At 32.3% G+C, this 13,414-nt stretch overlaps 1 protein-coding gene across 50 annotated transcripts in view; it reads left to right on the forward strand.

Annotated features, from left to right (window-relative positions):
- Positions 1 to 13,414, forward strand: part of LOC143222798 (CUGBP Elav-like family member 2) — a 316,460-nt gene that overhangs the window by 41,706 nt on the left and 261,340 nt on the right. For 21 of the 50 annotated variants that reach the window (XM_076449785.1, XM_076449833.1, XM_076449789.1 and 18 more), the window contains one exon: positions 8,311 to 8,481. The exons of the other annotated variants lie outside the window; for them this stretch is intronic. In XM_076449785.1, coding sequence (XP_076305900.1) covers positions 8,420 to 8,481 — 62 coding nt within the window. In that variant the 5' untranslated portion in view covers positions 8,311 to 8,419. Of the gene's footprint in view, positions 1 to 8,310; positions 8,482 to 13,414 lie in introns of those variants that run through there. 50 annotated transcript variants of the gene reach the window in all.

Here is a 13,414-nt window from a genome sequence, read left to right on the forward strand (position 1 = left end):
CTTCAGATATTCAAATAATCTCGGAGCATCTTTTTCGAGGAGGATAGCTAGCATGAAGGGATAACATTGTTTAATATTACAATGGTTGCTTCCCAGAGTTCTTGTTCGGTTAATTTCTTTATTAACAGCTTTGTCGTGTAGTAATTTGCTGTGTTAATGTTTGTTATTTACGTTAATTGGGATGTGAGGTTTGAATAATTCCATATTATTTGTTACGTAACTGTTTACTTTATTATATAAACGTGTGTTCATGTCTCGTTCGTGATGTGTTTGGAACGTATTTTATAAATGTTTGAAGGCTTCGGCTTTTTCAAGGTTTTTGTGTTATGGTGATGTATTCTAGTGGTGGATATTTTATTGTTGCGTTATCTCCGTTTGTGAGTCTTTTTAAATTTTATCAGAATTGTTTGGGTTCTGTTTTTTTCATTTAGTTGGTAGCAGAAGGCCCATTTTTCTAGGTTTAATAGTTTAACTTCTGTTCGTATTTTGTTTGAGTTTTTATGGCTTTGTCTTTTATTCCCATAACTTTCCTTCGTAGTTGTTTCCATTTTTTAATAATATAAATGTGGTTTCCATACATTTGTTATTTTGTGTTGATGCAGTGGAACTGTTTGTTTGACGACCTTTTGAAAACACTCCGTGATTATTTGTAAAAACTTCTGCTTCAGATTGGTCTCAGCTGTTTGGTTTATTTTGATAGATAGTAGGTCATCTAGTATTTTTTATGTTCTTGCAAACTTGAATTTTTTTTTTTGTAATTGAATTTTTCTATTCGTTATATTGTTTTTATAGAGGATGACACTGAAGACACACCAAGTTGGTAAATGATCGCTATCAACATCTTTTCCAATATTAAATATGACTAGTTTCTGGCTCGTGTTGTATGGATCTAAGCATGGATCAGGTATATCATTGCTGTTGTTCGCGTACAAAAGTATTCGTTGATGTGTCATCATTGAATCAGGCAACTTACGATTTGAACGCACGCCAAACCTTGCACTCGAAAACCTCGAATATCATATAACACACGATCTTTTGCAACCAAAATTAAGCTCTGTGCGACAAGGTCTCCAAAACATTTAAATTATTGTGTAGAATTGTAATGGCACTATTAATTTGAGAAAATCTTTGGAAAAGAAAAAAACTGCAGATAATTGAGGATCACAGATAATGGAGGTGAGGATAATCGAGGCACTAGCGTAGTCCTCATTTTCCACTACATACAGTCGTGAAATTAGATTAGGCACACCTTATTCCCGAGTTTTTGAACTGGCTCCTAGATCTGAAAATATTTGTTGAGGCTTTCTATAGACACACCATTACTTCACCGTTTTCATGTGTAGGAAATTTAAATTTAAAATAACTTTTGAAAGTAAAGTTATTTCTAAGTCTTCCAACCTTATATGGAAAAACAAGTTATTCAATACATAGAAAAAAATCTTGAAGGAGAAAAGTATCTTTACCTAAATGTTAAAAGGAAATGAAGTAAAGTCAAGATACAAGATCTTCTGTTTGTACACCATTGTTGAGAATAAAGTAGAAATTAAATATATTTGACTTTTAAAAATAAATTTTCTTTATCGAGAAAAATGTCTAGTCACAAAAATATACCGACACAAAAATAGAGAAGTTCACAAGCTTTCATTATGCAAGTTTCGACAAACATGTCTAATGATTTCATTGAATGTGTTTTCTTACCCAGCTTTAACTTTATTCTGGAGATTATGGCACAATACAAGTTTGGCAACAATAATATGAAGGGATAAAAGTGTAAAAGTTTGTGCAACTATTATGTTTATACATAAATTATTGAACAAGTAGTAACCATTGTTCAATGTGAAATGCTCAAAAATAATTAAATTTCATTTGAATTAGATTTTATTTAGCAAGACATTACTCTACCAATAACAAATATAAGTTGTTAATATCCAGTTTTGCTTTTACTTTACCTGTTAGACCATAGTACACTAGTGTACAAGATAGAACACAAAGAATATTGAGGTTAAAGAATCAGTTAACATTATTATTTAGATAATTATAGTGTATAGTTTACTGAGATTAATAAAATAGTATGTTTCTGCATTAATTAAGTACATTAACTTACTGTAATTTAAGCAGAAGTAAAAACTTAAGTTACTGGACAAATGGTAGTTTTCAGCTTATTTTGAGATAATATATAATTGATATAAAAATCAGAAATTACTAAAACTTCAAACACCCCTCTCATAAAAATTCTAACTGGTCCACAGAACATTTATATATATGCCCATTTTGTCAATGCCAAATGTGAATTTTTTAAAAGACTGTTTCAAGTATGTATATACATGTACATTCTGTAATATCAAACAACAGTTTTTTTTATATCTCTTGTACAGTTTATATAATCTTTATTAATCCACATAAGCACAAAAATATGACATGAGAATACCATTATAATGGCCTAGTATTGCCATTGAAGTTGAAGTGCTTGTCGAGACTTATCTGTTTATGGTCACAGAATATACAGAAATAAAACATACGGTATGATGGGTACGGGTTCACATTCCTGTCCCACCAAAGATGTTCGTTTTTTCAAACATGGGGGCATTATAAGTAGTGGTCAATCCCACTGTTCATTGGTAGAAGAATAACCCAAGAGTTTGCAGTGGCTGATGATGACTAACTTCTTTCCCTTGAATTTTTCACTTCTAAATTAGATATGCCTAGTGCATATAGCTCTTGTAGCTTTTTACGTATTTTATAAACAATTTTAGTGCTGATCAAAAAGTAAATTATTTCTCTCTTGACTCGTTTATGTTCATTACACTTTATTTGGATCAATCCTGTCATCCACATGTTACAGAAAACCACTTTTCATTACAGACATCATAGTAATTTCTCATAATGTTTTAAAAATAGGCCAGCAATCCTTAGAAGGCTATAGATTCCGTTTCAAAAATTAAAGTAAAAAAGATAATTTTAAGAGACAAAACACTGCTATGATTTTAGGGACTAAAATTACTAATATTATGAAGCTATATTATAAAATAAGAACCTCTTTATTTTGCTGAGATATGGCTTATGCACTGAATCAAACACAGTGGCTTGTTTATTTATATATATTTACTGTCTAACTTTTTTTGATGGTTGCAAGGTTGGTGAAGTGAAAGACCCCACATAGTTAGATTATAGAGAATAAAATATAAAGTCTTACTGAAAATAAATGTTTGAAATGTATTAAGGAAGTTTTAAAGATTATGCAAGTTTTATTTGAAATTTTTTGGACAAATAGTTTTTAATCATAACATGAAATCACTTTGCACTCAGACTAGTAATGAAACTGTTTTCACAAACAAATCTTTAGTAAAAAATATTTCATTAAAAATCACATTTTTGTAATACAAAATGTGTAATCTTTACTAAAAGTCCACTCAATTTTGTGAAGATACATATTCTCTATGAAAAGTTATTGTGCAAATACTTAACATGTACAAATGTGTATATTTTACTGTGCCCATAGCAAATGGGTTAATGTTATGTAAAATAATCAATTAATCAAAATTAGGGTAAGTTGATTAATTTTTCAGGAAGTACATGATTTTTGTCATAAGTCTTTTTGCCTACATGTGCAGTATGGTTGGTAAGTCCCACAAACACTCAGCTGATGCATTTAGAAGACCACCCATATGTGTATACAAACTTCTATAATTTTCTGAGATAAAAATCCATATTACTCAGGTGTTTGTCAAACAGAAGTGGTAAATATATTTGGTCGTTTATCATAATAGCACTGAACAGCAAGTAGAAAACACCATGAACAGTGAAGGGTGTGAAGCTACCTTTGCGTGTTCAGATAACACTTCTGTGTCTTTACATTTTGCAAAATTGCTGATTTTTATAAGTGGTATTATTCACATATAGGTTCTATAGTATATGATGGCTAAGCTGGTAAAGCATGATCTGATAATAGATAATACCAGTTGGTGTGACAAAATACTAAATGAAAGTGATAATGTTTTTGCAGGTTTTTGGCAAGAAAAGGGGCCCTTCTATAACTTTATGCAAGAAGAACGGAAAACTCGTTACTCTTAAGAAATGTAATTTGAATCTTGTTTAACTTCAGGTATTTTATCTCATTCTTCATAATTAGTCCTCTGCTACAGATTTCAAAGTGTATGAAAGATTGAGCATTTATTTTTACTTCTGATCTGGAAGTCGTGTTGGATTAATTAAGAGAAACGTGATGACAAAAACCATAGGCTGTCAAACGTGACTCTCATAAAATTGGCTCATTGAACATTTTACTCTTCATTAGGCAGACAACTGTTTGTGATTAAAACTGTATATTTGAATTCATCCTCGATTTGTTTGTTTTGCAGTCAACGTTCAGTGATTTGAGTGTTGGTTCTTCTTCTGTTCATATTACGCACTTTTCACTGGAATTCTGGATATTTTTCTTTTGTAAGCAGTTTCACGTTAATAAATACATCAACTGTTACATTTTGTATTTATATTCTTTACATTTACTAGACATTTTAGTGGACTTTATTGCAATTTTGTTTTACTGCCATACGGCTTGGTGTGTTTTTCTTGATACTCGTGATGTTACTGAATACAATGTACCTGTTTAATTTTTTAATAACGTTGATGTGATCTCGTATATAACTTTTAACTGGTTGTGATACATTTATTTTATTTCAGCCTCCGTCTACTCGGGTAAATTTTATGAGGAGTTTTTAAAGCAGATATTTGTCATTTCACTTCTTCCGTTAATTGGGAATGTATGTTGCTTCGGGTAGAGCCTGTAATGAGCTCGACTGTAATTAAGACTCTAGTGTAATGATTGCCTCAGGAAAAATCTAGAAATTAATGAAAAGAGAGACGAAGGGAAAACTACTACGTGCCAAAGAAATGTCAGTTTGGATGTAAAATCGAGAATTTGTAGTAAATTTAAATATCGCAAAGAAATACTTGAATGACACGTATCTTGGGAGTAATAAAACGTACCCTGATGGTGTTAAGTGAATCTTTGCCTTCTAATGAGATTTGTAGTTATTTCTGACAGAATTGAATATAAAAAGTTTTTCATACCAACATTTGAGTTATAAACTAATGTTTTAAACTTTATCAGGTAAAACATGAAAGTATATTATTTATATTATACCGTAAATTTGTATAATGCTATACATACTTGAATAACATTTTTCACCGCTTTATGAGAGTATCTTCATAGATCGTGTATTAAGTTGTACCACGATCGTTTTTTGAATAGCCCAAAAAATCGGGTAGAACTGAGCTTTTTTTTTTGTCGTTAAACACCAAAACTGTTCACTATAGTTAGGGTAAAACAAAAAACGCTCACGTATATTAAGGCTTTCTGAATTTGTAGCAGTTTGCCGTTACTCTAAGAAAGGTTGCCGACCTCTGCATTAAGTTACTATACATTGTCAAGTTCCACCACATAGTTCAAAATGCAACCTTTTTAAGGGAGTAGTAAAGCTGTTATTTATACTAGCTAGATGAACGTCCACGCTTAACCTTCTGACAGTTTTAGTAGTTTAACACGAAACATTTTTCATATAGTTTGAATTAATACTGTTTTATGGAAATTTTTATATATAGTTCATATCTTTTGGATTGTGAACAGATAATTCTCTGTTGCTGAAAAAATACAGTTGTTACTGGATGATTAACAAGTTAATTATACCAGAGTTGGTCTTTGCGTAGTTGTTCTTTTAAGCTAGTCATATTTTTTAGATGAAATGTATCTTACACGTTTAACTTCAGTAGGTGTGAAATGTATTCCTGTTGTACAAGACTGTTAGTTACCAGATTCCATAGAGTTGGTGTGCGGTATGACCCTTGAAATACGAAAGGACACACAAATCGTTTCAGGTAATCCGCGAACACATACTGTTCACGATCATCGAACTATAAAAATAGCGTGCCTCCAAAAATTGAAAAAGTTAAGTGAAATCGAAGACTTCCTCAATTTTTTATAGCTCACGTGATCTCAACACTGTTTAGGATTGGCTCAGATCGATCGACTGCACGAAGCTAACACAAAGGGAAGTTTATGGATTGATGGCTAGGAAGAAGGGATCGGATGATGATAAAATGGCCAAGAATATGACTGGTAATGTAACAGAGATAGTTACTGAAGTTGATTCAACAACTAGACCTCCAGTTAAATCTAGATAGTAGCGATCCTGCTGACAAAAGTTTTGTGGCCACGGTACACGCCTGACAAAGTCGTGCAATACTCTAATTGCACTACAGTCTAGACTTAACGATGTGTTTTGAATCTATTATTTGTCATGAATGATATTAGTAATCTCTGGAGCAAGTTTTCAAGAACCTGAAATTTTGATTCGTGGAGTTTATTTGGACTCTCAATTTCAAGAACCTGCGGAAAAGCACTGCTTATATTATTTTTTATAACTATATGGTAACTTAATTTTGAAAAAGTACAACAGGTTTCAATTATTGTATCTTTGTATGAGAAAAGTAATTACGATTGCTAATGAACTGAAACAGAATGGTATGTAACAAAAGTAAGTTTTTTTTTTATGAAACCATAACCTTACTTAAACGGTTTAAAATAAAATGACTTATGACTTGAAACGTCAGTGCTTCCCCACTTCCGTCACACACATTTCCAGGGTTACACGAAAGCCTTTTAAAAACGTGTACTCCTCAAAATTGGAAGACTATCTCTGCATTGTTGACTTACTTTTGAATTCTCTCTCTCGTTTTTATCAGTTATATGCATCGGGGATATACTTCTAGCTCAAGTCTGACTGGAGCACACGGCATAAAGTTGGGAACCACTGAGGTAAAACATGACAAAACAATGTTCCAAATTGCATAAAATCAGGGTATGTTAGAATGGGCTGTTATGTGTTTGCGACTAAGTGAAAACTTAATGATTAGCTGAAACCGAGCCGTTTATGTCAAATCTACGTATAGTTTTCCACTGTATGGTGTGAGTAGATTTATAAATTATTCCAGTATTACATTATGCATTACAGAAGAAAAAAAATATCAGCAAATTTTGTAGCTTTCGGTAATTCTCATATCATATGTATGGTCACAAAGTTAAGGTAATAAACGCTGTTCTGTACTTAGTCGTTTAACAATGAACTATCCATTAACGATAAGGCTATCTGTTGTTTGGCTTATCTTAGAATAGCAGTTTGTACAATACCTATAATTCACCCGAAAGAATACTTTGTTATAGATTGGAATGATTTTGTGATATTTCTGGTTTTTTTAAAATGTGTGGATTTATAGAACAGTTTCTATGGTCATATTTTTCAGCTATTTATAGAACAGCTCCTATAGTCATATTTTTCAGCTATTTATAGAACAGCTCCTATGGTCATATTTTTCAGATATTTATAGAACAGCATCTATGGTCATATTTCTCAGTTATTTCAGACTTCGTGATCTTGCTCTTTAACACTTGTTTTCAAATAATGTTTTAAATGTTACTAAAGTCTTCGTAGTTTTCAGCCTTTTAGGTGAAATAATTGTACGCGTGTGCATACTCCCTCTAGTGGCATAACGATGTCTATGAACTTACAATGTTAGAAACCATTTTGTAGCATTGTGCTCAACTCCAAACAAAATTTTTGCATATTCAGTAGAGTGAAGGTAAAGCGCAAATGCGTTACTAATTAAGCAGTTACTTACAACTTCGCATTTGTTAATACTTCAAACATATGTTAAGTTTATTTTTTTAATAAATCTTACTGTTAAACCGTTTTGATTATCGTTTAAATAGGAGTTTTAATCAATGACCTTTGAAATGTTAAAAACAGCACAATTTCCTGGTAGTTAAAACACAAGTGTAGTTATATTTTAGTAGATACTCGCGGTTTAGTTCGAGAGAAATGTTGAGGGTCCGTACGAATATAGTATAGTGAGTTTTCTTGTACGTAAATACAGTTGACGAAGCGCATCTACTGTTTAGTCAGCTTTTGATATTCATGTAGGCTCGTTGGAATCACCGTCCTCCACTATTTGTGTACATGTATGTGTTCAATATCTTCTGTTTTAAAATTGTTCGCCAGTGAAGAACAATGAAATGGGTTGCTGCAGCTATTTTATCAACGTCTATGTATGGAGTGAACTTTGCCTGTTACTAGGGGATATGGTGATAAGTGACGCACTTAGGCCAGCACTGCTATATCTGTAGTAGTTTCTTCCACTTGAAAGTAAATAATCGGCAAATAGAGTTGTCTGGTTGTATTCTCATTCGTGAAAAGCCGCCATTGTTAGGGCAGGACAAGGCGAGGTTGCCATTTCTGACATCTTATAACTTTCCAGAGGCAGATATTCTGTTGCTGAGAGAGACAGATAACCCTACTGCGTGTGTATCCCAAATTCCTTGCTGTTACCCCTCTAGCTGTCTCTACCCCTGCATGCTGGGAGTGTCATGACTGACCAGGTGTTAGCCAAAATGGAGGCCTTAGCCGACCGAATCCAGCCACAATCACGGTACGTTTTTTTCCACCCTTTACTGTACTGTTTGTTGCACAAAATGGGGTTTTATGTCAAGTTCTTACAACTTGTCGTCAGGTGTAGTAGTATTTTCGAAATAGATACTGTTTGCACAGGCAGTGTATGTTGATTCGTTGTTTTATACATGCACGCTCTTGCCTCATGCTTTTGCCATCTTAACAAGTCATGTTTCACAGCTATTACTACATCAGCTTATTATAGTAACTGAAAGGGAGAACACATAGAAGCACATTGGGATATGGTGCACTTCTTGCACGACAGAAATAATGGTTCTTTTGTAAACTTGTAGCTAGTTTATTTATTAACGTGATTACGTCTTACTTTGCTTAAATGTAAGCGGTGTCGTTATATATATAAATTGGCACAAGTTAGTTGGCTTGTTCTACTTACCACCGTCGTAACATGTTGATGTGTAATTGCGGACACAGTTTTTAATGCTGCACTTCGGTTAACATTTCTTACCAAGTTGGCATTAAAAATGACGGTTCACTGAACTGCAATAACGATATCTTGAGTTTTGCCATGTGTGTTTAGAAATAATCGGAGGTGAAATGTTTTATTTTTATTTAGTCATTTACATATTAAATGTGTTAGTTGTTTAGACTACCATAAAAAATACACTTATCGAGATGTTTATTTTACGCGTTTAAATTTGTTCACAGTTCTTGGCCAGACAATTCTTAAAAATAAACATTAAAGTAATCATTATTTTAATGCATTTTTGTTATTTTATCCCATAAAACTTGTCAAATTAATTACTAAGTGATGAGTTAATAGAAATTTTCTATTTATATTCCCTTTCTATGGGCGACAAAAATAGACCTGAAATACTACTTTCACGCACTTCTGAAGTCCGCAATGGACAAATGAAGAAGAATGTGGGGAGGGGAATTTACAGATGGTGATTTGTTTTTTATGGACAAATTTTAGGCTTACTGGTTTCCAGTGCATCGCCAACTTTGAAAATTTAAACCATATATTTAGTTAAACGTACACTTGATCTAAGTAAGAAGCATCACGTAGTACATCTGTTACGTTTGCTTAAAATAATTCTGCAGCAAAACTACTTTAGAAGAATAAACATCCTGCTGAGTATTGTAATCCGAATCTTGTTTATTTCATCTGGTAAAAAAATCGAATGCTTGTGGATAAACAAGAGAAAGCTGCATATCTTCGGTAATTTTATATAGTACTTGGTATTTCAGTGTTTCACTTCCGCGCGCGCAAGTGGATTTCAATAGACCCACGAAAAGATGAATACAAATCCATATTTTATTAGTTTCTTTGCTTGCAAAGCATTTTGGTAGCATTTAGGAAAGCTAAAATTTATCTCGAAAGTTTGGGGTTGTAACTATAACAAAAGAGCCATGTTGCTCAAGGCGTAGCTTTAAAACTTTTGTAACCATGATACTTATAAAAGTATTCCTCACCCTTCGTCAGAGCACTGTGATAGACGTTTATGAACTAATTTCCCTTAGCAATGAAGATGTTTGAATTAAATTGGATTCTTCTGTACAGTAATAAAGCAAAGTGATGGGTATTTTAACGTTTAATAGGTGAGTAACTTTCCTAACGCGAGTTTCACAATAAAGTAAAAATTGCTTGCAATAAAACGAAAATTATGTACTATTAGGAGAATATTGTATCTCGTAAGTATTATCTGTTAATATGTAAAATAAAGCTACATATAAAAATGCATGAAACAAATACAAGTAAGGATCAGCAGGCAGTCTTGTTTATTATCACTGACATCGTAGTATTATTGTTTAGTTATGGGGACTTGGAAATCGAAATAAATTTTCTACCACCATATAAAAGATATATATATTTGTATCTTGTGTACTTTGCATATTACATCATTTGCTTAGTAATGGTATAAAAGACTGCAATCGGTGGGAAACCCTCCTTCAATTTCAAAGGTAATTGCTCATTTTCTCTTCCCTCTGATAGGAGAATTGCTCCCTCATCATAAGACATAAACTCCATACGCTTGTTTAATCATGGATATTGGTGGAAAATTTTCTGTAATACGGAAAATTCCTGTAGTTAACTTCCTGTTGTGTTTCACCACAAATCCGTGTAACACATTTAGAATATAGTGTTTCAGATTTTTATTACAGATTTATTTATGAAATGCCATTGGAATGCATTGCTTACTTGTACTTTTCACAAATAATCTGAGAAACTTTACTTTTTGACAACTGTAGAAAATACTAACTTTCAACAGTCACATCAGCAGCTATGCTGCAGAAATTTGTACTTTTTTGTCATCAGTTTAGCTTATGATTTTTGAAATATCTTACAAAAAATGATGTAAAACTGCAAAAGCTCACTAGGATTTGATGATGAATTATTAATGTGATTACCAATATCACTATTCCTTAGAAAATCACAAGTTTATTACAACAGCACAGTTATAATAGTGTGGACAATTCCATGGTAATGGAATCATATTTGACAGCAATGTTTTTAAAATTTGACTTCGAATGCTAAAGCTCAGTTTCTGCCTTAAGAATTACTTCAGTGGGTTGTGAAAGTACAAACCATTTCCTATAATAAACTATTGTATTGATAAAAAATTGGTTACAAATGTCATGACATTTTTTCTTAATCTTATAGCCAACTGAAGCTAATACCTGGCATTACAAGATAAACATGGATAGTGGCTAATTTATAGAAGTAGGTTTGGTCCTGATATATTTGTTTGAATTTAATAAGTATATTTTGATAACAGAAAGACTTGGCATGGTAAGGGAATAACCTGTCTTAATATGTGTAAATACATTAAATTCTACCTCAGGGTACTTGTTCTTACAACTATGTACTCAGAGAACTCTTCTGATACTAGTTTGGCATAGAAAAGACAGCAGATTTAGGTCACTTCAACTCCATCTGTAAAGCCAATTTTTAAATGTCTATCTTTGATTCAGTGAGTACCTTGATTACACAGGACCTATTAAGAGAATCTGCATTTTTATCAGTGTTGGGTCACAGACTTGTCAGTTTCTACCTTGTTCAAACACTTGATGGTTATTTTGTTTTCCTGAGTTTAAATAACCTAACAAATTTCATGACATTCACTTGGACAGAATATCTGATAACCATCTGCTTCAAGTTAAGATCCTTGGGCATGTTTTGGCTGTAACATCCCTTTTTACTGTTTTTTTTTTTTTCACCATCATCATCAGTGTGATCACCATCTTTATAAGCATATTTGAAGTGGTGCCTTGTAGGAGAATTTGCATGATGCTGCACATTGATGACATAGTGCAATCATAAGTGACTGTACCCATTTTACATTAGGAAGGAGAATTATCCTATTTCAATCATCATTCAGTGTTTTGATTATCAACTCAGCCTTAACTTTGATTAAGTATTTTATCTGAATATTTTGGCATTTCTTGGCAGCATCTTCAGCAAATTCATTGGTTGCTGTTACCTCTGCTTTGCCAGACATGGTTCTAAGGAGACCAATCTTTCTGTGGTTCCTTCAGTGCCATCTGCTGGACCTTTCTCATGATAAGTGTCAAAAAAAATTTAACATTGTGATGAGAGAATAAAGTGCTGTTTGAACAAATTTGATGGACCATTAAAACAAAAAGAAATATTTTGAAACTGATGGACAGTTGAATCTAAATGTTGTATGATGATCCTGAGGAAGATGTTAACAGTATATTTATTATGTTGCACTTCTGTTTAGTTCTGTTGAATATTTACTTGATATGTTGGTTTGTCTACTCACCTTATCAATGGATGCTTCCAATTTAATATTGTGCAGATACAGTTTCTCCTTTGTCTTAAGGAGCATTGCATGAAACTCTGTGAATAGGCAGTTGTTGCTGCTTTCTATTTACTTTTATTGAAGTTAAACTCAAACAATGTCTTAATTATTGGTTTTGAGTTCTTGTGTCAAAAAATTCTAAATTAGATGGATTAGGTTCCATTACAGCAAGCTTACACAGTAAGAGAAAATAAAATACACCATGTAATCCTGTGACCAGAATTTCTACAAGATCAGAGCAGACCCACTAAAAGTGAGTGATCTGATAGGTTACTGAATAGACCTAATAGAATTTTAAACAGGTTTTAATTCCAACCAATAGTTAGCTCACAGGAAAACTTACACACTTTTTTTTCTTTTGGTAAGAGAATTATAGATAAAATAAATTGAAATGTCATTGTGAAGGCATAGTATGAACTTTACAGTAGAATTGTTTTCTGCATTTCAGTTTTAGGGTTAATGAACTCTAATAAGCAGAAAAGGAGCATCTAGAATTGCAATGGAAGATTTTTTCCTTCATAATGTTAAAAATGTACTCCACAGAAAGTGCTATTTTTCAAGAAAATGAACCAACAGCAATAAAAATTTGATTTGGAACCAAATTTTACACATTTTATGTTAACTGTGAAACTTTTATGTAGTTTTCTTTAAATATTTAATTTCTGGTGATTAAAGCCCTCTATCATGGAATTGCCCACGTAAAAGTTGCAAGATTTTTGCATAAGCTAGAGAACTACATTCAGTGTCCTGTGAAAATGATGTCCATGATGAAATATAGCAATAATAGCAGTTTAATACTTTTGTTTATCTGCCTTCAAATCATGTATTTGGTTTAAATTAATTTTATGAAATTAGATTTATTAATGTTGGAACAGAATTGTTTGTGAAACTTAGAAGGATGTAATTTTTAGATTATGTAATGCTGTGGATATTAAAATGACTAAACAATGAAAGAAATTCCACACATTTACCAATTTTCTGTTGTAAAAGTATAACAAATACAATTATTAATTTGTTGAATAAAAATCAGGTAACATTTTTTTAACAAACATGACTTCTGCTTTCAAGTATGGAATATGATAAAGTAAGATATAGCATAATAATTGTACACAAATAAAGCTATAGTCA

Source organism: Tachypleus tridentatus, chromosome 8 (genome assembly GCF_004210375.1).
Source record: "Tachypleus tridentatus isolate NWPU-2018 chromosome 8, ASM421037v1, whole genome shotgun sequence".
Lineage (NCBI taxonomy): Eukaryota > Metazoa > Arthropoda > Merostomata > Xiphosura > Limulidae > Tachypleus > Tachypleus tridentatus.